The 27973-nt window shown below is 40.4% G+C and overlaps 3 protein-coding genes across 3 annotated transcripts; 2 read left to right on the forward strand and 1 right to left on the reverse strand.

The window, feature by feature from the left end:
* Nucleotides 1-1095: 1095 nt before the first annotated feature.
* pif1 (PIF1 5'-to-3' DNA helicase homolog (S. cerevisiae)) lies at nucleotides 1096-14363 on the forward strand. The gene is made up of 12 exons (XM_061085157.1): nucleotides 1096-1641; nucleotides 2053-2176; nucleotides 2397-2522; nucleotides 8472-8625; nucleotides 9119-9233; nucleotides 9731-9837; nucleotides 10069-10208; nucleotides 10820-10926; nucleotides 11066-11153; nucleotides 12046-12191; nucleotides 13756-13947; nucleotides 14136-14363. The coding sequence occupies exons 1-12, from the start codon at nucleotides 1096-1098 to the stop codon at nucleotides 14181-14183; spliced, it is 1893 nt and encodes a 630-aa protein (XP_060941140.1). The 3' UTR covers nucleotides 14184-14363.
* Nucleotides 14364-18313: 3950 nt separating this feature from the next.
* LOC133018045 (cytochrome b-c1 complex subunit 6, mitochondrial-like) lies at nucleotides 18314-19977 on the reverse strand. Its single transcript, XM_061084328.1, has 4 exons — nucleotides 19851-19977; nucleotides 19363-19419; nucleotides 18823-18984; nucleotides 18314-18689 (listed from the first exon to the last, which is right to left on the reverse strand). Exons 1-4 carry the CDS (start codon nucleotides 19896-19898, stop codon nucleotides 18657-18659), a joined length of 300 nt encoding a protein of 99 aa, XP_060940311.1. The 5' UTR covers nucleotides 19899-19977; the 3' UTR covers nucleotides 18314-18656.
* A 198-nt stretch (nucleotides 19978-20175) lies between these two features.
* On the forward strand, nucleotides 20176-24662 carry nsun4 (NOP2/Sun RNA methyltransferase 4). Its single transcript, XM_061084627.1, has 8 exons — nucleotides 20176-20268; nucleotides 20527-20746; nucleotides 21175-21346; nucleotides 21634-21788; nucleotides 21895-22052; nucleotides 22156-22280; nucleotides 22391-22523; nucleotides 22982-24662. Exons 1-8 carry the CDS (start codon nucleotides 20176-20178, stop codon nucleotides 23123-23125), a joined length of 1200 nt encoding a protein of 399 aa, XP_060940610.1. The 3' UTR covers nucleotides 23126-24662.
* The last annotated feature ends 3311 nt before the right edge of the window (nucleotides 24663-27973 follow it).

Here is a 27973-nt window from a genome sequence, read left to right on the forward strand (position 1 = left end):
CTCATATAAAAATGAATTTCAAATTTACTATTTGAAATATAAAGTATTGCTATATTTAAATGTGAATAATATTTATATTTTGCACTTTATTTTGTATAGTGCAAAGTAATAAAATGTGTGAAGGTGGGAATGATATTTCAGAAAGAGCAGCAGTAAAGATGAAAACATTTTCTATTTCTCTCTCTTGCTGTTGCACTATCTTCTAGTCAACCCCTGTGACAGACTCAGGATGTGGAGACTAATGAGGAAATTACACTTGAAGACCTAAACCGTTAAGGGCATCTTTACTTGTGATCAGTACGTTAAGACACAATTTTCTTGACAAGAGGTTCCACTTAAACGAATGAATAATAAGGTAATGATAATATTTTAAATGTATAATAATTTGCGGTTGATCATGATATTTGCTTTGCTCACTTATTTTCTTCTTACGGACAATTTACTTGAGACTTTTAATCATAATTCACATCATAATAAATTCAGCCGTTATCTAAGGCTGGAGTAGCCATAGATTTATATATAAAGGCCTTTATATATAAATCTATGGGAGTAGCACTGTTGCCGTTTCCATTTCAGGATAGCCATGTGTTTCCTATCACAGATATGACGCCCCCAGTCATTATCTATTCTATTGGTCAGGAGGATGCGGGGGCGTCCCTGCTTGTCGCTCATTGGGCGCTTTGTTAAATATCCTCCCTCTGATTGGCCGGGAGCATCGCGCTGCCATTGGCTGATCTCATGAACCGACAATTTGAAAATCGGTGGCTTCTCTTCCAGAGCAGCTGAGCGAAGACAAGAGGAAGGAGCGATACAAAGATCCGGGCTGAGTTTACTTTAAAAACACAAAGGTAAGTGGTGGGAGTTGAACTGGAGAAGTTTTCAGATTCACGGATTAAAATTGAAATGTTGTTTCTGACCACATGTGTGATGTTGGTGTTGTTTGAATGGGGCGCAGCTGTTGTAGCGTTACGTTTATTCAGTTCAGTCTGAGGAAACAAAACACTGATTCCTGTCTCATACAAACATTTCTCTCGCACCATCAGAATAACGTGTGTTTGTGATCGTTCCCAGTCGGATCGTCAGCGAGCCGCAGCCATGTCGGCCGGAGAGGACGGAGCCCAGCTGCAGTGCTGTGTGACCGTGGAGCAGCTCACCTCCTCCGGGCAGGTCTCCCGCAGGCAGCTTCTCCGCAAGGCCTCCGTCACCCTGGGCCGCAACGAGTTCCAGGAGATCCTCCTGCGGCTGCACGACGGCAAAGTCCCGCAGAGCTTCCACCTGAAGGACTTCAAGCTCTTCACCAAGTTCGCCAGAGAGGGCAAGTGCACCGTGAAGCTGCTGCAGGAGAACATCCAGCTGCTCATCTCCAACTGCCCCCCCGACCGGCTCTGCCTCTTCCTCAAGACCCTGAGCATCAAGCACCAGGCCTGGCAGAGCAGCAGGCCTCTGAGCCAGAGGGAGAAGCTGCAGGCGGGTCGGCCCCGCAGCTTCGAGTCCATCAGCCCCCTGCAGCAGAAGGACATCCAGAAGGTCAACGAGATGAGGAGCAAAGAGGCTCCCACAGGCCTCACGGAGCGCACCAACAAGGGGACTGCAGCTGGACGCCAGGTCAAGAGGTCAAGGCCTGACAGCAACTTCAGTCCTGTGAGTTGTACACACGCTCACTGGATCTGATCCCTTTTAAAATCTGGATAATTTAACTGGTTTTAATGTGTTATTGAACCCTTTACATATATAGGTTTTATTAGCAATAACTCTTTTTGTATTAATACACATCTCCATTAATGTAGACACTCTCATCAGTGTTGTCGATGCTTTTATTTTGTTGACATGATCTGCTACACGCAACATATTAGCAGAGCAATACTTCACATCAGGCTCTCTGAGGTTTCAGATTTTTTGAATCAATGTTTTGTTTTGTGCTTGACATAAACATTTAAAGTGAATTCAACGTTGTATTAATACACAAGCCTTCAATGTCAACTTTGAATGCAGCACTTTTCATGACTTGTCCTTGAAGATGATGCGTCACTAACTTAAAGTGGACTCTTTCAGGTGAAGACTAATCCAAGTAAGAAGCCCATCCTGTCTCTGCCATCACGTAAACTGAATAAAGAGCAGGCAGCTGTTCTCAGTGCAGTGCTCAGTGGAAAGAACGTCTTCTTTACTGGAAGTGCTGGTAATGTGACATTTTCATCGCATGAATTGTATGTCAACAAAATCGTTCCCTGGTGTCATGTGGTCACAATGTTTTCTTTAATGTATGTCAACATCTCACCAAACCTGGTGTAAATCTGCTTCCAAGACACATTTATGGTGTTTTACCACCAGGTGTAAGTGTATATGTCCTTTTGAGTAATCGTAAGTTCTGAGCTAGTTTGACTTTATGTGTTTTTCAGGCACAGGGAAGTCGTTCTTGTTAAAGAGGATCATGGGATCTCTTCCTCCAAAGAGCACCTTCGCCACAGCCAGTACAGGAGTGGCTGCAGCACACATTGGAGGAACAACGCTGCACAACTTTGCAGGTTTGTTATTGTAGACTCAATAGAAATTAAATAGAGGTGTATCTGTTTAGATGTAATAACGCTTGTCCAGATAATTGTTATATTTGCTGGTTTCTACAAGGGCATGTCACAAAAACTCAATTAGGATGAGCAATCCTCTGTGTCCTTTTCTCTTTTTTTTTGCTGTTCTAAAAAAGAAAACTATTAGTCAGCATCTTCATCAATAGAGCTGCAGCAGCTTACAATTTCTTTATCTATAATTCAATTCTTATTTTCAGGGTCAATCTTTTAACCTTCGGGTTTTGTTTTATTTGTCCAAAACCCAAATATATTTACTTTTCAATGATACAAAACCGTAAGTAACTTTATGTTGATGAGCTAAAACCTTCACACAGCTATTTATTTTGTGCTTTCATTTGGGCCGATCAGCTGGCTGTTTTTCATTTTCATAGTTTTTCGATTTCCAAAATCGAGATAAAATTAAACAAACAGTCATAGCAAATCCCAGTGAATGAAATTCTAATGAGAAAATCCATAGTTCCCTTAAACAATAAGCTTTGTGGTTAATGTGAGAGACATACCTCTGTCGCATCATACAGGAATAACACGTTGAACCAATCAGAATAAATATAAATACCTACATTTAACTAATCCATTCCACGCCCATTCAATGTGATTTTTTTAATTTGACTCATGAGCTTCATGTAACAATGTGTGTGGGTGTACTTTAGATTAAGACTCTTTAATATTATTGCTGGGCTGCTGTTGACTGTCTGTCCACGTTAACAGATGTTTTGGATTCAATCTAAATATACAGAGTAGAGGGTGTGAATTATGTATCTCAATGGTGTTATTACACTGTAAAAAGCCCAACTTCAAAATCATTGGTCCAACTTATTTTTAAAAGTTGAGTGAGCAAATTTTTTTTTTAAATGTTGAGCAAACCCAAAGTTTCAAGTTTACAAATAAGTAGTGCAGTCAACTGAACATTTTAAGTTGAGGAAACTTCAAATATTGCTTAGCCAGCTCCGGGATGCAAATATAAGTTCAGATTGAATGATATGAATGCATTTATATATGGAATATATCTACTTAGATATGTATATATAAACACACACACACAAACAAACATATATACATATGTGAACATATATATTTATGTCTTGTATTATTATTATACACATTTACACACACATATAAAATATATATATATATAGCATGTTCAGATTTCTTTTTACCCCTTACTTTGTATTCACCTTCTGTCGTCTTAGAGTTTTAATTTTACCACTTTTACCAACCACATTATTAAATGTCCCCCTCTGCCCATCCACTGCAGCCACACAAGCAGTGATAAAGATAAAAAGTGAGAGTGGGGCTACGTATTCTCCACACATGCTTGAGTGGAGAATACGTAATTTACCCTCGACAGCCGACATTTAACGGAGCAAACAGTGGAGAACTTCTTCAACATGGATGACATTAAATTAATAATTGAAGTGGAGAAGTGCAGTAAAAAAAAAGATTAATGATGGGACAATGTTGGTTAATGTTGGAGCAAGCGCTGCACGGAGCTTCAGCGTGGCTTCCGCGTCCGGAAAGCGACGTCATGACGTAGTCAGCGTCAATGCGCACTCGTGTTTTGAGACGCCAGCCCAGCGCTCTCAGGTAGAGTGGGCTTGTCCGGACATGTTGGGGTGTAGTTGATCAGATGCACGTCCTTCTATCGCAAGTTCCGCCGCCTGATATCGCCCGACGGCAAGTTTTATCGACTGATGTCCTCCGACCGCATGTCCTACGGCTGCGTGTCCTCCTCACTTTCTTCCAGCACTAACTAGGTAAGACTCCCGCCGCTATTTTACTGGTTATTCTGCGACCCGTTGTCTTTCGAATGCAATGATTCACAACGTTTACAAAACTACATGTGTAAGCTATCCATAAAATCTACCTGTTAGCTACCCGTGAAAGCCACGTGTTTGCTAACTTTCAGCTACATGTGAAAGCCACGTGTTTGCTTACTTTAAGTTATCTGTAGACCAACCCCACCCAAACCACCGTGCTACGTTTATAAACTACCAACGTGTTAAGTTGAGTTATCAATAAAATAATGGTACATTTTGATGATCTTCCCCTTGTGTATACTGGGGTATGTGTCGTCTGTTGGTGTCTTTTCTGTTTGAATCTTAGCATAACGGTGAATTTAACAATTAAGCTTTCATACAGAGCTCGTTCACGTGTTATTTATTTCAAAATAACTACTTCTTATTTCATACATTTCCCACAAATATGGGGAAATGTAACTCAAATAGCCCTACATAGTTCTGTGTTTAATTTATTTCAAAGTACACCTACACTTGCCTCTGTATTTTTCTTCTCTTCATAAGAGTTTGGTGTTTTCCTTTGTAACAGGTAAAAATAGCTATAAAAGTCAACAGTTCTTTATTGTTCTATAATTTCATAAATGCAACTTTATAAGCTTTCTTATCAAGTATGTTTCTCAGCTCCAGACAAATTTTATTTGGGCGAAGAGTGGGCAAAATGGTTCTTTTGATGTAAAGGTTGCCTACCTCTGCCTCAGCCAAATTGAGTTTGTTCATTTGGGTGGTGTTAAACTCAAACTAAATGTGTTTTCCTTGTTTCACAGGATTTGGATCCAGTGTAAGGAGTGCAAGTTCTCGCACCCTAATCAGGATATTCTCCTCAAGCATTACCGACTTTGCCACTACCGGGGACGCTTCTGGCCACTGCCGTGCCTGTACACTGACTGCTGCTGCACTTTCAAAACAAGCGGTGGGTTAAAATGCCACCTTTCAAGAGTACACACAAAGTCCAGAAAAACTGAAGTAGAAGTCACCTTTTTTTGTCAATTGTGTGACTTTAAAGACATCTGTGCCCCAAAGAAATACATAGCCCATCTAAGGACTCATTTGAGGCAGCATGTGACTGTTTATTGTTTACTGTTTACTGTTGGTAAGATTTTTTTTTTATATAATGTGTAATGTCCTAAATGCTCTACCAATTCCACCATTCTGCTCAGCTTCCGGATGTAGCAAACCTTTTTAGTTTATAACTGTACAATGTGGGCACCTTCTGTAATTGGAGTCTGTATTAACACTAATACTGTTATTTCTCCTCTCTTAGATATATGCTGAGTTTTTTTGAATCACTCAAGTGGATCTAAAGAAGACATTCTTCACATCTTTGGATGCACACGCCTCAAACCTGATAAAGCTTTACAGAACACGTAGCGGGACACTAGGAAAGGACTTAAAGGCCCTCCTTGACAACCTTGATGAACAGGTAATGCAAGTAGGAGATAAATTAAGGTTTTCTGAGAGTGCATTTTCACATTGCAAACAGACATTAACATAAATTGTGAATAGGTGTGGTGTGATTTTATTTTCAGGCCATGGTATATTTTTTTTAACTTTATTTGTGTCTTTCAGACAACCAATGTTCTTGCACAAAGGAAGGCCACAGCTCTCCGAGGTCTACCTCTCTATTTGAGGGAGAATCCAGGCAACGTCCTGAAGACATGTCTGGTAAGAATACTTCGGTTTATACCATTGAAGTTTTTTTCTTCCATTTTTTTAATAGCTGGGCCAATATAAATATACAAGGGGCCAGTACATCTCTGATTAGGGAGCAAACGCATTCATTTGATAGGAATATGCAATAAAACCACTTATTTATATTCCCTTTAATGTAATATAAGTAGTTATCCCTAATTAAGGCTGAAATCTTTAACAATAAAAGTAAAAACACATTATCAAGAGGTAATCTATGAGGGTTGACCTAAAAAAACCCTTAAATCAGTAAATTTTGCTGCAAGTTTTAGTGTTTGGATTGTGGCCGATTTTATATGCACTGTCAGGGTGAGATATTGTCCATCCTTTTTGGATTGTTAACACTAATGGAATCAAAGGATTATCCCACACCTTTTAAACTGCACACCAGCTGAATTTTAAGAGCACCTTTAGAAAAAAAATGCCAGAAATGCACAAATTATCCCTTCACATGGATTAATTGATGACATCTGGGTGGTCAAAATTTATCTGGTGGCCTTACAAATTGTATTTTTTAATGTATCTTAAATTTGTCGTTAGGAAATTTCTTCATATTTTGAACAGTGGTAAATGGTAAATGGATTTGTATTTATATAGCGCTTTTCTAGTCTGATGAAGACCACTCAAAGCGCTTTACAGTACAGTTTCACATTCACCCATTCACACACACATTCATACAGTGCATCTACTTGCAGCACTTTGTTATTCTATGGGGGGCTATTGAGGGTTCAGCATCTTGCCTAAGGACACTTCGGCATGCAGATGGTTCAGACTGGGGATCGAACCGCCGACCTTCAGGTTGGAGGCCGACCACTCTACCCCTCAGCCACAGCCGCCCTTCACTTGCAAGTGGTCACTTGCACTCAAAGTTTAACTCATAAAGGTGCATGTCACTTTACTCATGGGCAGGGGTATATCATTTATTTATAAATGTGGTGATGAAAACATTAAAAATTTAAGTAATGTCTGTTTGTTTTCTCTATGATACAGACTCGGAGGAAACGTCCGTTGCAGGTGTTCAACTTGGCATAGTCACCATTGTTGAAGATGATGTTGGGAGAGCTCACTCAATGCCCAGAACAATCAACATTGCCCTTGTCATCGAGGAAAAGGTTGTTGTGGAGGACATCTCTGACATCAGTACAGCCATTGTCCTTCTCTTTGGATGCATCTACAACCTCAACCTGGACTACCCCAAAGGGTTGAGGTACACTTTTGAGGCCCTTCAAAAGATTTTTATGAACCTTGGCACAGAGTGTTCTGCCCGTGTTCAGGCTCTGAAAAACAACTTGTTAAAGTAGCCCGATACCATGACACATAGACATGTGTTCAATGCACATATTTGCACACATTGACATGTCACTTTATTCCTCAAAATGTTTTTAAGTTCAGTAGTAGCTACACAAATCCCATGTTCCCATTTGAAGTTAGTGTTTACTAACTGCTGGATTTGTTTGTCTCTGAAACTAAACACGTTTGTGTCTTGTTACACGTTTTTATGGATGCACTTTCTATAGACATGTCACTTTATTCCTCAAAATATGTTTTCAAGTTCAGTAGTAGCTACACAAGTTTGTGTAGTGTTGCTACGAATCCCATGTTCCCATTGGAAGTTAGTGTTTACTAAGTGCTGGATTTGGTTATCTCTGCAACTGAACACGTTTGTGTCTTGTTACATGTTTTTTATGGATGCACTTTCTTCACTGCTGGGTTTGGCCAGTGGTTTCCTCAAGTATCTGACTAACACATGTTTTGTGATTCATAGTGTCAATCATACTGTTTTCTATATTATAGCTAAAGTATTGAGAGCTGGTTCTGCACTTTGTTATGTGTTTACATATTCTATCTTTGAAAATAATTGTATAATGTTACCAAGTTCACTTAAGCATCCCTGCTGCTGCAATTTCAATGTTGCCTTTTTTGTAGTTATTGGATGTATATAATGTTAACCCCTGTGTTCTTAATAAACAGATTCTTTATAGAATTTTGCTGTTATTATTGAATTTCCACAACAGTATGAATAGAGTAAACTTGAGTTAGCTCAACTGATGGGCAGCAAAGTTGAGTTAACTAAGCATTTTAAGTTTAAGTTCTCTCGACTGAAACTATCCAGTTCTGTTGATGTATGTTTTCAAATCATTAGCATGCATATAATCTAGTATTCCTAACTTGTAGATTTGAGTAGCTCTGAATGGAGATGTTAAGTTAGTCTAACAGAACATCACCATTCAGAGCTACTCTATATAACATTTTGAGTGAACTTAATTATTTAAGTTGACACAACTCACAAGCCCTTAAGTTAGGTCAACTCAAAAAAGCGTTGCAGCTGGTTGCTTTACTTTTTTAAGTTGAGTCAACTTTTCTTTTTTTACAGTGTAGTTTGTGTCCCCTCTGGCCATCCGTCCAGGTATCGGCTCGGGCTCGGCCCCTCTGGAGCAGTGTATCGAGCTGGCTCAGCGGCCCGGGGTCCTGCCGCACTGGACCACCTGTCGACACCTCATCATCGACGAGGTCTCCATGGTGCAGGCTCAGTTCTTCGACAAGCTCGAGTCAGTTGCCAGGTGAGACGAGATTCAAGGCTGAACGTTGATACTACATCTGGCTGCAGTGTAAATTAACACATTTCAATGTTACTATATTAGACACTTTAATACAAACTCCTGCTTTTGTGTTTGAGCTTTTCATCTGTCTTTTTCTTGTATTGTGGCTAAAGGACAGAGATTTGCTGCAGAGGTGGCTCTAGCTGTTTAATTTAATTATCATACTTACACAAGAAGAGAACTAATAGCTTTAAATCATACAAAATCTAAAAAGATCTTGATCATTCATAATGACATTTAAATTCCAGTTTATGTAAAGCTTTCCTGATATTATTTCATCATGTACAGGAAACGGTGTCAATCTCAATTGACCCTCCACAGAACTTGATAACTAATAACTGTTGACACGATACTCAACGTTTATGTTTTGTGTGATATTACATTTTACATATTCGGGTTATAAATCCTTGTATTCATCTTTCGTGATTTACAACTCTTCACTGTTCTCCTTTAGGTCAGTGAAGAGGTCGACTGAGCCGTTCGGAGGAATCCAGCTGATCATATGCGGTGACTTCCTTCAGCTTCCTCCTGTTTCTAAAGGAAAGGAGAAAGCCAGCTTCTGCTTTCAGGTCAGACCGTCATGGAACTTGGCGCTTTCTATGTTTTTGTCATATTGTTACGTGCATTATGCATCAAGGATAAATACGATGATGTGTGATGAAGTGCCCTGAAATAGATCTAGTTTATTTCTTAAAGGTTAATTGAGTAGAGTTTAGTGACATCTAGTGGTGAAGTTGCATATTGCAGCTGAATGCCTCTCACCTTACATGAAAGATAACTTTTGGTAGCCTTGGGTTGTCATAGAAACGTAAAAGGACCTGTTCCAGACATGCATATAAGGTGTTTAAATGTAAATGGTCCATTCTAGGGTAAAGAAACCAACAATTCCTTCAATTTAGAAGAAACATACTAGTGAAAACATCACTTGAAGTCAGTGAATCATTCAGACTTTCAATGATGTCTTGGCAGTTGCCTTGAGTTAGGACCTATTCTACAGACTGGTTATTGCCTTAAAGAGCGTTCATGGCTGTTTTTGAAAAAGAGCTTCTCACCTGTGAACTCTCAGGCCAGGAGCTGGCGTAAGGTCATCCAGGTCAACATGGAGCTTACAGAAGTGCGGAGGCAAACGGACCAGACCTTCATCTCCCTGCTGCAGGCAGTGAGAGTGGGCAGGTGACATAATACAAATAATGATACAATAATCACTGTCCATTTTCCAGCTAATGTGGCCAGCAGACACCAATTATTTTTAATAGATTAATGTCAAATGTGCAGAATGATGTGTTGTACATTTTATATATAAATGGTCGATGCATTTAAAGCTTTTAATGGAACATTCGTTTTTTTCGTTTTTGTTTAGCCCAAGATAACTTTTGCGTTGTGTCTTAATCTTACACCGTACAGGGTGACGGAGGAAGTCACTGCAAAGCTGTTAAAAAGCGCCTATCATAACATCGAGAGGGACGGTATTCTAGCCACCAGGCTGTGCACACACAAGGATGACGTGGAGCTCACGAATGAGAACAAACTCCAGCAGCTGCCAGGTCTGAATTGTTCCATCCAATCATTTTAAATTTGTTTTTCATCTGGAAATAGCTGTTACTTCACATGGCTTGGTACCAGGTGCAAATGGTCTAAACGTGATTCCAGGGCTTGAACCATGTGTGGTAACTGTTTCCTGTTCTTCAGTCTCTGCTGGATGCAATTTATTCTCTGACTCCAGTTTCCTGTTCTGGTTACCTCCGCAATGGAGGTATTTTTTTTATTTCTGTGTGTTTATGAGTGAGTGTAATTTGTTTGAAGATTCAAATAAAAATCCAGATGTAATTAGTCTAAATTTTATGAGGAGACTGCTGGGCCAGTGTGGAGATAAGTGCTCCTCTGAGAGTCTTTCTATTTTACTCTGACTTTAAATAATGTTTATAATAACTTTAGAATTGTATCAGGGAACTCTGGGCAATATGTGTGGCCCAGGGTGTCAGCAATTCTCATTTTTTGACAGTTTTTTGGTCAATTAATCCAAACCAAAGAAAATGTGGGTAGGTTCTTTATATGAATATTTGTCTGTATCCCATGATGTTATGTATATGAAACGGTCTATATTCACTAAATTGTCACCACCTGCCTGTTTAATGAATTTCTATCCATCTCTCAGGTTCAGTGCATGTTTTTGAGGCACTCGACAGTGATCCAAACCTGGTGAAGACTATAGACGTCCACAGCCCAGTAAACAGACTCATCCAAATCAAAGTGGGAGCTCAGGTTTGACCACAATCCATAAAAAAAATCTCTGTACCCACTAGTTGCCAACTTGCCATATACAATCCTGCACTTGTTTGATGTATCATACATTTTGTTCTGTTTGAGCAACGAGATGCTTTAAAAAAAAATTTCTTTTTAGGTCATGCTGACAAAGAACTTGGATGTCTCTCGAGGTCTGGTGAACGGAGCCAGAGGGGTGGTTCTGGCTTTTGAGTCTGGAAAACATGGTCAGTAATTACCTGATAAACGTATTTAACTCTGCAAGAAATCATGTCTAGAATGGCGAGAGACTCACAGAGGATTACTTAAAGGAATGATTTAACATTCTGAGGTTCATATTGCTACCTTCTAGATTCTGACTTTAAAAATTATATAATTTGTTTAATCCATATGCTCAATCAGTAACTGGCTTTAAAAAACGTGTGACAGAACCAGGCTAGCCGTTTCCCCTGTGTTTTCAGTCTTTATGCTAAGCTAACTGTCTCCTGGCTCAAGCTTCATATGTAATGTGCAAACACAGGAGTGGACACAGTCCTCAAACTGATCCAACTGCAAGAATATTTCCCCTTGAAATGTCAATGTGTATTTTTCTTGACCATGGAGCCACCTGGTGACATTTGTGGAACGTTTTATATATAAATATGGTTCCATTATTAACTGTTGGCCATGCAATTATACTTTTTCTACCAGTGTCCCCAGGGCAGCTCCATATTATTTTTTTGTCTCTTCTGATTTTGTTTTTCTGTGCCACCATTTTATTTTTGTTGTCATTTTGTGTGGGGGATTAGAGATAGACTCCACCCCAACAGCCATTTTCCCTCCTACCAGAGTTGTTGTGTGAACAGTCTTATCTGTTAATCATGATCGTGTCCACTCCACGGTCGTGCTTAAGCCCCCACCACAAAATATAACCATCTGTCTAAATGCTAATTTTGACACCAACAATTTAGAGCTGCCTCGTCCCTGTCTCCTTCCATTCACACAAAAAACGTCACTGGAAGATTGTTAATTGCTTCATAGTTCAATGTCTTATGTGGATTGTCCGTTCGGGATGAACAGAATAGAAAATAATTTGTACTGCTTTTAGTGTCGTCGACTGACTCACTCCTTTTTCAACAGGACTCCCACGTGTGCGTTTCCTGTGCGGCGTTACAGAGGTGCTTAAACGAGAGCGCTGGGTGTTTAAGTCCGGCGGTGGGATCCACCTGAGTCGACAGCAGCTGCCACTCAAACTTGCCTGGGCCATCTCCATCCACAAGAGCCAGGTGAGTACCGGTTTAGTACCGCTCCTACAGAGAAGAAACTGCTCATCACTATGACAACCTGACTGTGCTTTTGGGGAGGAGCTTGCCATGGAGGACCCAGGTTGGGTGGTGTGATTATATTGAAAGAATGACTCACTTGATGGATTTCTTTTTTAAATGAATTGGCCTGAAACAAATTTATGATTCTTTTGTACAGTGTTTGTAATCACGACCAGGCGGCTTAATGGCAGACGGTTTGATTGCTGTGTCTGAGCACGATCAGTCATGTTCAGATTTTGATTGTCATGCACGGTTCAGATCAACAGTGAACGGGAAATGAGAGGTCAAAAATGTAGACTGTGATCAGATAAAGATAATCTGATCTTCTCCTGACAAATGTCGTTATAGTCTGTTTTCAATAACTCATTTCTAATGGCAGCAGAGTAGTAGGAACCGGAAACCCACAAGCATTAGGTCACTGCGTCTTTAGACACTTTGGAACAGACGTTCATGTTTCCCAAAAGGTGAGTTGTAATATCTTTCATCAGTCTGTAACATGATTACAGAAACTCCGGCTAGATGAGTCTAGAGCTGTTTTTGGACATGAACTCTGTGTCCGAAGTGTTCACAACAGGAAAATGTCCAAAACATTCGGACAAGTGGTGGCGTCTGGGTAGAGAATGCACATCGAGAGCCCTTTATCACCGAAAGCTCTGAATCAGTCTTTAAGTCAACTTCTCCGTCTGTGTCTCACCCATCGTGTACATATCACCAGGGGCTGGCAAGCAAAGCTCTGGAAAATGTCCAAAGCAACTGACTTGGGCGTTTAAGATCTCACGTACAAACCCACCAGAAAATGTCAGGAAAATGTCCCGACTTCGGTGCATTTCTGAAAGCAGTTTAGGAGTAACAATGCTTTGTGTTGAAGGACAGAGTCCCTGATCACTAACCCAGCACTACTGTTCCCCTTACATGAGCTGCAACTGCGTCATCGCCAGTCACACCAGTACCTCCCACTCTGATATCACAGCAGACTCCGATATCCTGGCCTCACACTCGGAAATTGATTAGAGAGGAGAGTATAGGGGTCCCTGTGGGTAACTGAGGTCATTGATCGCAGCAAATGTGTCTCAAGTGTTTTGTCTGCAGCAGAGGAGCAGATGCACAGGGACACTACACAGAAATCCCACATTTGGGTCCTTTCAGAGTTAATGAGTGCACATGAAGAATACAGGAAAATACCAGGGGGAGAGATGTGGTCCACGTGGCAACATTTTTGGACACTGGGCTGTTGGTAAATTCTCAAATGTCAGACACTGAGCAATGATTACTTCTTATCTCTTGGTAAAAATAAATGGGCCTGCAAAAAGCTCTGTCTTTGGTTGATGTAGATGAAGGTGACATGTTTTTAACTAAAAATTCATATATATGCTACGTATTTTTATATACGAATGAGATATGAATAAATCTTCGAGTCAAGGGTTCCTGGTTAAATGCTGAATTATCCATCAAATTCTTTGTTTTTAAATAATTTTCCGTGTTCGTTTATTGTTCTGGTTTGTGAACAAGTCTCCTGTCTTTTCAGGGAATGACACTGGACTGTGTGGAGATCTCTCTGGCACGCGTGTTTGAGAGCGGCCAGGCGTACGTGGCATTGTCCCGCGCTCGGAGCCTGGAGGGCCTGAGGGTCATGGACTTTGACCCCCGTGTGGTGCGTGCGGATCCAGATGTTCTCGTCTTCTACAAGAAACTAAGGAAGGAGAGGCTGCTCATGCAGGTTGGTACAGTTGCTCACATTTTTACCTAAACTCTACTATATTTTTAAAAAGACAATAACTTTAAAGTGTCAAATTTAACACAAAGCATTTGGGAAATAACCTTATTTTGAAATTGTAGTAGAACATTACATGGGAGGACTATAACTTGTTCTATATCTTATAAAATTACTGTCTTCTTTGTCTACAGGCCTCCATGGATGATTTTGTTGACAACAACAAAGAAAACTCTTGGTAAAAAGGAGAACTCCTCATCGTCTCTAATATTGTGCACTGTGTGCATGAGCTTTGTCCATCTACTGGTGATATCATGCTTTTCATTCACCATGTACCTCAATGCTTGTTTTAACTTGAAGTCACACTGCCACCATGTGTTCAGTACTGATACTTTTTTGTTTTTAAAGAACTTATTTTTATATTGCCTTGATTTTTAATTTATGATTTTCGGAAACAAATAAAACTTTTATCAACAGAACTGCATTTATTTTATCATTGCCTCTGGGTTGGGTTAATTGACAAGAACAAAATATTAATTTTATTCTTGGCTTTGCAGGAGTTGGAAAGTAAAATGTATTCCTTCCGTAAATGGTCATCAAGTAAAGGGAACACACATCAATCAATCAAGTTTATTTGTATAGCCCATATTCACAAATCACAATTTGTCTCATAGGGCTTTAACATGGTGTGACATCCTCTGTCCTTAACCCTCAACAAGAGTAAGGAAAAACTACTAAAAACCTTTTTAACAGGTAAAAATATGTAGAAACTTCAGAGAGAGCCACATGTGAGGGATCCCTCTCCCAGGACGGACAGAAGTGCAATAGATGTCAAGTGTTAAGAAAACATCATCAGGATTAAAGTTTTTAGCAGCATCGATGAGGGTAAACATTTTTTCAATGCTATATGTGAAGCAGTCCTGCTGCAATCATAGTCTCTGGTCAGCAGCAAGATCACAATCCAGCATCAGGATGGGATCCACTATTGTCCACAGTTATTGTCCACTGCCGCCAGTTAGAATCCATTATCAGCTGCCGCCTCGGTCGTGGTCCACCATCAGCCGATGCCAGCGCGACAAAGGATCCTCCATTACCACTACGATCAGCAGGCACGATACGGAATCCACCGAACTGGATCCACCATTGCGACCTCTGACGCGGGATCCACAATCATATCCATGGTGCGGCCACAGCTGTGGCCCTGCATCAGCGGGCGCTAAGGCACAGAAACTCCGGGAAAGGGGTCAAGTTAGTAACATGTACTGATGAGATAAGAATTACTTTGATGTGTTAGGGATGGAGAAAAGGAAGGAGAAGCAGGAAAGAGAAGCTCCGTGTGTCTTGTGTCATAAATTCCACTAATTAGCTCTAACTATAAGCTTTATCAAAAAGGAAGGTTTTGAGTCTACTTTTAAACGAACAGAGCGTGTCTGCTTCCCTAACTGAAAGTGAGAGATTATTCCACAGCAGTGGGGCTTGATGGCTAAAAGCTCTGGCTCCTACTCTACTTTTAGAGACTTTAGGGACGACAAGTAAACCTGAATTCTTGGATCGGAGTGCTCTAGTAGGTTGATATGGTATTATCATCTCTTTAAGGTAAAAAGGTGCCATATCATTAAGGGCCTTGAAGGTGAGGAGGAGAATTTTAAATTCTATTCTTGATTTAACAGGAAGCCAGTGTAGCGATGCTAATACTGGGGAAATGTGTTCTCTTTTCTTAGTTCTTGTCAGGACACGTGCTGCGGCATTTTGGACCAGCTGCAGAGTCATTAACGACTTACTGCTGGAGACTGATAATAGTGAATTACAGGAGTCCAGTCTCGATGTAACAAAGGCATGGACTAGTTTTTCTGCATCTTTTTGCGAAAGGACATGTCGGATTTTTGAGATATTACAGAAGTGGAAAAAGGCGGTCCTAGAAATTTGTTTTAAGTGACTATTAAAGGACAAATCAGGATCGAAGATCACTCCCAAGTTCCTGACTGTTTCATTGGAAGCAAGGGCAATGTCATCTAGCGCAGCTATATCATTAGATAATGTTTCTCTAAGGTGTTTAGGGCCGAGTATTATAACCTCAGTTTTATCTGAGTTTAATAAGAGAAAATTGCGGGTCATCCAGGTTTTTATGTCCTTGAGACTTGCTCGAAGTTTAGTTAATTGATTACTTTGATCAGGTTTTATTGACAAATATAACTGCTGTGTCATCCGCATAACAGTGAAAATTTACCGAGTGTGTCCTGATAATGTTTCCTAGTGGAAGCATATATAATGAGAATAAAATTGGGCCGAGCACAGACCCCTGTGGAACACCATGGTTAACTTTGGTGCGCACAGATGACTCATCATTAATTTGTACGAATTGGGAGCGATCAGAAAAATATGATTTAAACCAGTTTAGGGCCGTTCCTTTAATGTTAATTAACTGTTTTAGTCTTTGTAATAAAATTTGATGGTCAATTGTGTAGAATGCTGCACTGAGATCTAACAGAACAAGGACTGACACAAGTCCCTGATCTGAAGCTATTAGAAGGTCATTAGTGACTTTTGCCAGGGCTGTCTCTGTGCTGTGATTGGTTCTAAACCCAGACTGAAAGTCTTCATATATATATTATTTTCCTGGAGAAACTCACACAGCTGATTGGCTACAACTTTTTCTAAGATTTTAGAGAGGAAGGGGAGATTGGATATTGGCCTGTAATTTGCTAAAACCTCTGGGTCTAGGGTGGGTTTTTTGAGTAGGGGTTTGATTACAGCTATTTTAAAAGACTGTGGTACATAACCTGATGATAATGACAGATTTATTGTGTTAAGTACCGAATTATCTATTAGGGGCAGAATTTCTTTAAGTAATTTAGTTGGAATCGGATCTAAGATACAGGTTGTTGGTTTAGAACCTGAGATTATTTTGGTAAACTGATCACGGGTGATCAGAGAGAAGCTGTCTAAGTAATGGGAAGGATTCTCAGCCGTTTCTGAGATCTCTGTTGTTGGGAGGGTATTAGTGCCAATTGAGGGCAGGAGATGGTTGATTTTATTTCTAATAGTTAGAATTTTATCATTAAAAAAGATCATAAAGATATTGCTATTTAGGGATCGAGGAATACTGGGTTCTGTGGAGGTGTGACTCTCTGTCAGCCTGGCTACAGGGCTGAAGAGAAACCTTGGGTTGTTTATAATTCTCTTCTATTAGTTTTGAATAATAGGCAGCTCTTGCTTTGTGGAGAGCCTTTTTATATTCTTTAACACTACTCTTCGAGTCTAGGAGATTTTCAACACTGTTGCTGGAGCGCCACTTCCTTTCTAATTTTCTTGATATTTGTTTCAACTCATGTGTCCTGGAATTATACCACGGAGCTCGTTGACTATGTTTTACACATTTCTTTTTTAGAGGCGCTATTGAGTCTAATGTTAATCGTAACGAGTCTGCAGAGCTATCTACGAGGTGGTCAATCTCAATAGAGCTCGGGTTTTTAAAGAATTTGTTGTTTATGTCGACGGATAATACGGGTTTAAATGTAATCGGAATTATTTCCTTAAATTTAGCTATAGGACTATCAGGTAGACATCTAGAAAATTAGTTTTTTATTAGGGGCATATATTCAGATAATGAAAAATCAAAGGTTATTAAATTGTGGTCTGATAGTACTGGATTGCGCGGAAGTACTGTTAAATGTTCAATTTTGACACCCTATGATAATACAAGGTCAAGTGTGTGGTTACAACAATGAGTAGGTTGATGTACACACTGACTAAAACCAATTGAGTCTAGTATTGAAATAAATGCTGCGCTCAGGCTATCTTTATTATTGTCAACATGAATATTAGTCACCAACAATAATAATTTTATCAGTCTTTAGGACTAGGTTTGATAAAAACTCAGGGAATTCTGTTAGAAATTCAGTATAAGCCCCAGGAGCACGAGAGTGAGAGGGCCTTTTTGGTGCCGCAGCTGATGTGGTTAAGGTGCTTATACACAGTTTTGTGGCTTTTATATTATGTAGAGGTTATTTTGGTCATGTGAAAAGCTTTATCTGAAGTGAGCCATAAATTTGAAACAAGTCTCTCAACAGTGCTGGGGGGAAAATGTGAATAGTTTTTCAATCCTCACATCATTTCAAGGTAATTCTCATTTAGAAGTACTATAGTTAAGTTTGTTCAATAAACTTGACCCCAAATTCATGAGATTGGAGTATTGTTTTAAAACCATAACATGTATCGCTGTGATTATTCTGATAATTTGATCTATCACCCTAGCGATTTTGTGAAATGAAGCCTTAATTTCTTTAGTAGCTCTGTAAACTGAAATTACAGTCAATCACCTCTTCACCACAGGTGTATGGGAAAATTATGAAGAAGAGCACCTCGGACAAACTTGAAACCAACAAACACCTTTTTATTTACTAGTCAGAATTTTGAATTATGACCAAACATGAGGTAAACTCCATTGCCGGAGCAGCAAATTTACTTTTGCATATGAAGCAACACGAATGAGTCCATCATCCATACAAGCAGCAATTCATGGATTTCTAACAGTTTCTGACACTGTCTGGAAATCTGCAAGATGTATAGAAAATGTGACATGATTTTATTGCAGGGACCCAAGCAAACTTTACATTAATAAACAGGAGAACAATAGTATTTAGAGCTGTCTGGATTATTTTACAATTTGACCAGATAAATAGTTTCCTGCAGATGGTGGGAAGTGGGCAGGCCGGTCATTTCACAACGTGGAACAGCTTGTGTGATACCTGTAGTGAGAAAGCAGAACAGTTCACATTATCAGTGCGGCATTGATTGTGCTCTTCACAAAACAAGTAATCTGCACTCCGGTCTTTTTATAATCTAAATAAAGAGTGTCTCTTCGTGTCCACCCTCACTTACACAATGGTCCCGTGCATGCAGGAAGTCAAAGAGCTCTTCTGTGCATTCCTCCGTCGTGTTGGACTTGGAGCCGACCCGCGCTTCGCAGACCTCCAGCCGCTCCTTGAGGTGCACACAGTGCTCCGTCTGCTCGCACTTGGCTCGTATCGTTTCTAAAGGGTCCTGAGACGGACAAGAGAGAAATGTGCTGGATATTATTTATATCGGGGGAAATTAGGCCACGACTTCAACCCAGCTCTTAGTTTGAGCTGCTGATTGCGAAGGTGATTCAGGAATTTAACAAGTACAATGGATCAAGTACAAATTCTATTTAGTCCCATGATAGTATGCAGATATTCATTTAACCTGAGTGAACTAGTGCCAAACCACCATGTGTTAAAAATAAAAAAATGTTATACATAAGGCACTGCAACTGTGTATGTGTCTACTGAAGTTCATACTTTCATAGTTTCTGCTTAGGGAGCTTTGTGTGTATGAAGATAGAGGAGTTCATTTTAACTCCCAATGAAGGTTAATGAATTACACGGAAAACAAACTTACCACCATGTCTTCCTCTTCCTCCTCTTCTTCCTCCTCCTCTTCAGGTGCATCTTCCTCCTGTTCAGTGGCAACAGAATAAAAAGATGTTTAGTTGGTTGGATGTGAAATGGAAAAATAAATGATGCAGCTAAAATTACATTCATAATACAACTCATGGGTTGAACTGTTGTTGACTAGATATTCAAAACCAACATAGTAACAGGAACCATCGCTGACGTGATATATGTGTAACAGAGGGGGGCGCTCTCGAGCAGTCATCATAAAAACGAGCCCACTACATCTGGTGACTGAAACTAGAAGCTGATTTGATTCTTTCCTCGATCGTCAACATGTGCCTCTTCACATTTTACTGAGCTTCTCCCACAGAGATGACACTGAACCGACAGAACTGACCCGGAGTCGGGCTGACGCTACTGCGGTTGTGTAACTTCGCTTAATACACAGAGTAAAATGGTGATTTAAGGGACATGAAGCGGTGTTTTCATTACCTCTTCGTCGGGGTCGTCGTACGTGATCATCTTCCTCTCGAACACCATGATTGCTGCTGTGGAATCCCCGCAGAGGACGGGAGCTGAGCTGCTGCTGCTGGGTGAGGACGTGAGGTCGGAGCGTCGGTCACACAGAGGAAACGGCGAGCAGGGACACCGGAAGTACCCTCCCATTGGTGGAAAAAGGTTACTGACGTGGCTGTAGTCCAATCATGAACCTGCTTTTCGTCTAAGGCCCACCCCCTCGTGATAGTTCACGCGTGGGGGAACTTTTGTTTTGGGCTGTCGAAGCGGAGTCGGACCCAGTTAACCGTCGCACAGCGTAATGGCGCTGCTCATGGACACCAGACTGCTGCTGAGGAAAGTGAAGGATTTGAGGAGTTTAACGCCCAGAAGACACCGAGTGAAAGAGAAATGGGTACGTTGTTAACACAGTGGATGAAACAGCGATAACACCATATTTCTTTATCTGTTAGTTCTTATTAGCCACTTAGCTACATGAAGTAAATCTCTACCTAAGGTCCTTTTGACAGTGATGTGTGCCCATGGTCAGCGAGAGCTCGACTAAAATGTCTGCCCCTGAAATGTAAATAGTTATTATCTATGTTAAAACAGATGACAGTGACTCCTGCAGCTAAAAAACATTTAAAGTCAATGTTTAATAAATTGTTCACAGGCTACTACACGTGCCAAGTGCCCAGCCTCCTCCCTGGCCCTGCAGTACTTTGATGCCAACTACAGTGCCCGTCTGGGGGAGCTGTGGCCCTCGGTCCGAGTGGCCTTGCTGTCGCAGAGGAAGTACGGAGCCCTGCTCAACAATTTCTCCCATGAGGACGTCCTTGCAGACCTTCAAGCCAGGGGATGTAGAGACTTCATCAATGACATAGATACAGAGGGTAGGCGTGTGCTGCCAGAGTTCACAGTAAACCTGGCATTAGTTTAAGAGAATTTTAAGAAGTGTTGTGATTTCAGTTTTTGTTACTGAGAGCTTAGAAATCTTTCAGATCAAGCATTCCTTTAAGTTGAATTCTTCAAAAGTAATTTTATGTAATAATTCACTACATGAATTTTACTGTTGTGTTCTTTAATCATACATTAGTACACATTAAATACTCGTTCTCTTTAATGCATGTGTCTTTTTATTTCTTGCTCTGGGATAAATCCTGGAGTCTCAAATTGTTAAATCTCTTTTGTGTTATTTTACACTATAATTGTATCCAGATTTATGATCCAAACCTTATTATCTCAATGTGAACTGCTATGAAACTTAAGTCATATTATTATATTATATAAATTTAACTTCTATATTCTTGATCTTTTGCAGCTCAGCCAGGCTCGGAGGAGAAATCTGAGACTTGTGTGGAGGAGGAATCAAATAATGTTCCTGTGAAGAAATCTGATGTGGACGATCAACGGCTGTCTCCCCTGAAGCTTAGTCCTAACATCAAGTGTGCAGTGTTTCCAAGAGGAGATATCACCAGATTCAAACCTGCCAGGTGAGCTTATTCAACTTATTGGCCAAACATTTTGATTGAAGTTCTTGCTTTGTCATTAGAGGGAATTCAGAATAGATTGATAGGAAAAATATAAGACTTTAAAAAACAAAATGTTTTGTTGAACAGAAACAAAGAAATTGGCCTGGCTGCTTCAGTTGTTTGAGGCGACTGTCGCTGTCAGTAATCAGAAAACATTATTGATATTGGCCCTGGGTTTCTCTGATTGAAAATTTGAGAACCATGTAATCTTCTACGATTGACTCTCAGTTCTTTCTTGTTCTCTTAAGGCCAGACAAGGAGAGGTTGCTGGGTTACTACCTGATGGACGCAGCGTCAGTGCTGCCTTGTCTTGCACTGGATGTTCAAGAAGGTCACAGTGTGCTTGACCTCTGTGCTGCTCCAGGAGGCAAGGCCCTCACTTTACTTCAAACACAGGCTATCAGTAAGTGGAGCGATCTCTCCTACCTGTTCTGTTTCTGTCAGTCGTAGTTCTGTGGCTCTGTCAGTGAATTGCTGCTAACCTTTCCCTGTTTGTGTTTATTGAAAAGGGTTTTTGTGTGTGAATGACTCCACTCCGTCTCGGACGTTACGACTGAGAAAGGTCCTACACAGCTACCTTCCTAAGCACTTTATAGAAAATAATCTACGCATCACCACCTTTGATGGAACCAAGTGGGGGGAAATCGAGAGGAACACTTTTGACCGAGTAAGACTCACATTATCATGTTTATCCTTTTTCAGAAAAATTTCAGATAGGCAATACCTGAATAATCTGACTTTGTCCACATCATCCTTTCCTCTGTGTCCAGGTCCTTGTGGACGTTCCCTGCACCACAGACAGACATTCACTAATTGAAGACGACAATAATATATTCAATAAGATCAGGATTGGAGAGAGACGGAGGCTGCCACAGCTACAGCTGGAGCTACTGCTGTAAGTATCTGTGTTACTACAGATTATGAGATTACAGTTACCTTGAAGCTGAAACATGAAAACGACTATTTTATAGAAAATTAATAATCATGCTGCCATCTCTCCTGAAGGGCGGGAATCCAAGCCGCATGTCCAGGTGGGGAGATCATGTACTCCACCTGTACGCTCTCTCCAATCCAGAACCTGAGTGTGGTGGAACAAGCCGTTCACTTGGCGCGAGAGAATCACGGCATCAGCGTTGAGGTCAGTCAGTCAAACTGTCAGTATCGAAAAACTGTAAACAAGAGATGCATCTCCCACATTGAGTAGTTTGTTAATTGGAAAGTGGCTCCTCATAAACACTTGCACGTATATATGTGTAGTTTTTTTTATATTCTCTGTACATATTAGAAACAGTCCGCAGCAGCAACTGTCTCATGAAAGGTTATTAATATTGTATATTTATAATCTGGGCTGCCCATTGTATATGTACTAAGGCTTGATTCCTCTGCAGCGTCCGCAGGTTCGATTCCGACCCGCTCCTTTGCTCCATGTCTTCAGCATTCTCTCTCACCTTTTGCACTTTCTCTCTTGTATGTGCTTTGTTCTGGCTGTGACTATAGGCATTTCCTGATAATGAAAATAGAACTCCAAATCCCACAGACTGTTTTGACCTTTTTCTTTCCTCTCTCCCCCCATTTCCCAATCATGTCCACCTCCAGGTCGTCAATCTGCGACCCCTCACGTACATGTTTAGGAAAACCTTTCACTTCGCCCCTGACCTCCACTTGGGTGAGATGGTCATCCCACATTTAGCTGCTAACTTTGGGCCTATCTACATGTGCAAGCTGAGGAGGCTGACGTAAACTGAGCAACCGATTTGACCCAAAGCCTGTGGACTTCTCGAGTACTGAGCGACACAGACGCCCCATTATTCTGTTCAACACGTGCAAACTGAAGCACATTTGGCTGCTGACTTATTCTAACATCGGAGTGAACAAAGTCTCCAGTTCATGGACATGACTGTGGACACACTGGACAGCTCTGAGCTATTTGTTTTGGACACTTTGGCGACTCATAAACCAAGAGGAATGCCAACTTTCACTTTAGGAGTCCTTGAATAGAAAAACATTTTCAACACAATAGAAAAATGATGAGGAATGGAACCAGCTCTGTGGGGTGTATTTTACTTGCAGTTTCATTTTTACCCCATAGGTGGCAACGGTAACTAAAGAGTAAAGGCATCCTCTACACTGTTTGTCCACTAGAGGGCACTAAGCACACGTATCTATAGAGGTTCCAGAAACTCCACTTCATACAGCATGTGTGTATGTATCAGTTTGTGGAATCACATTAGTGAAACTCACATTTCTGTCAGAATTACCTTCTCTCTTTAAGTCTCCAGTGAAAATGACATTCCATGGTAATTCATCAGGTTTGATGGCTTTGCCTGATAATGTAATATTGGGCTGTGTGGAAGGAGGGCGTAATGAACAGGTAATGACGTATTTGACCATTTGGCTTCTCACATCTGAATCTGTGCAAGTTTCATTATTACTGCTGGATTGACTCCGTTTTGCATCGACATCACCCAGAGGTGAAACGTTTCCTCTTATCAACCTAATGTGAGCGTTGAGGTGCCTCTTTCTCCATCGCACCGCAGAGGACCCTTTATGTTGTCCTGCCCAGGCAATGTTGCGTGAAAAAGGTGTGTGTTTGTGCGTGTGTCTAATGAGTCCACCAACCACATCCCACCGTCATTAAGCTGCTCCAAGTGCAGGAGCCGACTCCCATCCCCGTGCAGGGATGGACGCCAGCCATGCGGCTCCCAGATGAACATTAAAGAGGCAGCAAAGAGCTAAAATAGGACGTCTCGCCCTGTTTTGCCCCTCCGCTTTTTTATTCCACAGATGAGTGCAGATAATTTTCTGTGCGATTGTGAGTGATTACTGTATTACTGTGGTAACAGGGGGATGTATCGGGGAATGCAGAGGGAATTAATGACACATAAAAACTATTTTTGTATTGACTGCTTTCGTCTCCAGGGTCTTGAATGCCTCTTCGCACATCTTGTGATTACCTAAACGTATTGTAAATATGTGTTTCCTATGGGCTCTTACATAAATTTACATGTTTTAACACTCAGGAGACGGCAGACTATTGAGATGACTTACTCTCTTTTCTGCCTGTCTATAGACTCGACTGGCTGCCTGCTTTATTATTGAATTAGCCAATGAAGCGCTGTGCATTTGCGTCCCCGTGTGTAAGCCTATGTTAGGAAGATGTATGCTGTGTATTAGAAAGATGAATATTATGGATTTAACTGCACAACCATGCCACTGTTGTGCTTTCAAATACAAATGTTGCCCTTTTTTCTGTCAATAAAGATGCAACGCACGGTCACAGTCATATATTTTCACCTCATACAACACAAGCTCCGATGCTGAATGAATGATCTTGTTCTTTTTAGTAATGAGCTCTGTATATTGAAACAGGGACGGCAGGTTATTAAATGACAGAAGAAAGCGAATGGAACATTTTTAAGGAAATGTCTTTAGTGGGTTATATTACATGTTTCAATGTCGACGATCGCAGGTTAAAACCTGCGATCGTCGACATTTCAGTTTTGTGTCTTCAGTGGTTCAGGTGAATTTATGTTTTATTGGGACACACCTGGAGGTAAATGGTGTCTTAGTTATACTGTGTATAAAAACCAGATGCTTCTGTTTTCATCAAACCCAGGATCATGTCCCAGTCTGTGGTGGGAGAGAGGATTTCACTAGTGGGGGGTCTTTGTTAGAAAAAGCTCTGTGTAGACTCAGCACAGCAGGATGTGCGCTCGCTCATCTCAGCCACAGGTCAGACAGAAAATGATAAATGGGGTTTGATTTTTTTTCCTGATTACAGAGGTTCCTATTTTCAAAAACTAATGTATATTTAAGTTTACAGGTATTATTTTCACTAAAAGATGCATTACAGACTGAAGAAGTTCAGAGTAATAAAGAGCAGGAGACATGAGTAAGTTAAAGTCCTCTCTTCCCCTTTATTCTCTCCGGGTTTTTTTTCCATAATATTTTTTTTCAGTTTTAACACAGATTTAAATCTCACATGTAGAGTTTCATGCTCTCGACCTCATACTCTTCTCTAGAAACCAGTTTACAATCTGTCATGATATCATTTGTGTTTTTCATGATACTTTGTTCATGCTGTGTTTGGGCAGACTATATATCTAAGTAAATATCTCTTATCTCTTTAAGTCATTTTGGTGCTAAGTTACAACTCAACCAGCAAGTTCTCACTTTGGGTGTACTGGATCTGTATGATTTTTGTATAAACCAGTAAAGATGTACGAATATATCTTATGTAAAAATCTAAGTAAAAATAAGCAATTCAAAATTACAAATAAATGTCTTGCAATCTTTACTATTAAGTTATGTTTAAAGTATCAAAATTAAAAGCACTCATTTTGCAGAAAGGAGGCTTCTGACATGTTTTTTTAAAAATACAAATAAAATGTTTGTGTTCAAGATGTATGGTAATGTTGATTTCTTCATATACAAATGTAGTCACATGGTTTCTGACTTAGGGGCTGGTCACCTTAATATGGTTACAAGATAAATCTGAAGGGTGATGAGATTATTACATATATTTAATCATCGGTTATTTAAAAGGGGAAATCAATTCCATCATCTCACCGATTTTTGAAACATGTTTAATAAGCTGATTGGTTTGAATCATTAACAGTATATTGTATTTTTCAAACTCAACAATGGTTTAAATGAAAAATCTTAATCACAAAGGAAAGGGTAACAACATTCAGATGAATGAAGACAAGATAAGTATAAACTGTACATCTGAAATGTAGTGGCAAAGCATTAAGTTGCATAAAAGTGTGAGGGGGGGAGTATCTCAAAATTGTTCTTATGTACCTGAATATCTGTAGTTAGTTACTTTACACTACTGTCATTTGCATAATGAAGATTTTTGATTTGTCCGATGTTTGATTGATTATCCCTTCTGCTTAATATTTCCCCACAGTTTTAAATGCAGTTCCAAGCACAGTCCTGTCCTGTTTTGTGGTTTTCATCTGGCTGCTGCTGCCCTGGGTGCAATGTGAGAAATCTACTCCTTTTTTTTGTAGCTACAAATTGCTTGAGGCATTTCCCCTTGTAACTGAAGACTTCCCTTTAAAATTTATTCCAAAAAGCTTGCTACAGCAGACATGTTACTCCGTGAACTGGCTGAGAGCGCTGCCGTTCAGTTTAGTGGGGCCCGCATTGGAAATGCAACCGTAGGTTTAGGCTGCAGACAGATTAAGAAGACAGAGAATGGGGGTTTTCTTCTCTCTAAGAAGATTACCCGGGGAGGGGCGAGATGGCAGTCAGAGTGTTTAAGAAAAAAAGGACAAGAAGAAAATGGAAGATGAAGTGGAACTAAAGGAGGGTGGCCCAGGATATGCAGTTTAGACACCTGTTGTTTGCCTCTTGATATCACTCCTCTCTTTGTTTTTCCTGCAGTTATCTCATCTCTCTATCATCCTCTGTGAAGTAGTTAACATATCATATATAAAAGTCAGTTTAAAAAACGCCTCCAGGAAAAGAACAAGGATTGTTGCCATGCCAATTTTTTAGAGAAGTTTGGACATCTTCAAGCATAATGTACGAGTTAAATTTCAGCGTGAATGATGGTGTCCAGCCAAGTTTCAGCTTTGTTGCATGTGCATGTGCAGCTGTGAGCCTGATTATACTTGCTTCCCTCTGCCTTAAGTTCCTGCTGGTGGTTTCCAGGAGGGCTTTGATGTGTATCTGGGCAATGCACTATTAGAGGGATTTCCCTGGGCCTGACAGCTCCGAGAATATGCAGTGAAATGGCAATGCCAGTAGGCTAAAAGAATGCTGGAAACAGGATTAGGATCATATTCTGGCAGACCCTGTCACCTCCTCAATGGGCCAAGGTTTCTAACGCTGGCACTTTTCATTCTCGCAATGGTTAAAACCTTTAAGAGAACCATGGAGAGGAGGGAGGAAAAAGCTCTGATTGAATGGTACACTGTGATTTTTGTGTGGTGTGGCTTGCTCCTGGGGGCTCTGTGTGTGTAAGTGTGTATGTGTGTGTGTGCGTGTGTTTGTGCGTGTGTGTTTTGTCTGAGAACGTGTAAAACTTGTCATTTCTATTACAGTCTTATTTACAACATAAAATTGCAATATTTACATGTTTACAAGTTACTTTTATAAAATGCGTTTTTTTAAGAAGTTAGGGCTACTAGAGTTTTAAAGTATCGGCTGCATAGCTGGGAGTTGTTTGCTTTTTCTTAGGCAGCGGTTTTCACAGAATTCACATGCTCTCTCACACACACTCATGTTTGTACTTCTATCTTAGTGAGGAAACTTATTGACATAATACTTTCCCTAGCCCCTTACCCTAACCTTAACTATCCAAACGAAATGCCTAACCCTAAACCTAATTCTAACCCTAAAAACAAATCTTAACCCTCATACAGCCCATTTAAAAAAGTCGGTCAAAACTCTGTAGGGTCTATCTTTAAAGTGGTCCTCACAAAGATATAAGTACACACAAACACACACACACAGGCACACATGTCATCACTTGCTTAAAGGAAAGTAGATGGAGATGAGTGGCGGTCCATAAATAGGTGGTTATGGCATCAGTGGTGAATATACAGCCCTGAGTGTTAGAGATGGAAGCACCTGATC

This window comes from Limanda limanda, chromosome 13, assembly GCF_963576545.1.
Source record: "Limanda limanda chromosome 13, fLimLim1.1, whole genome shotgun sequence".
Classification (NCBI taxonomy): Eukaryota; Metazoa; Chordata; class Actinopteri; order Pleuronectiformes; family Pleuronectidae; genus Limanda; species Limanda limanda.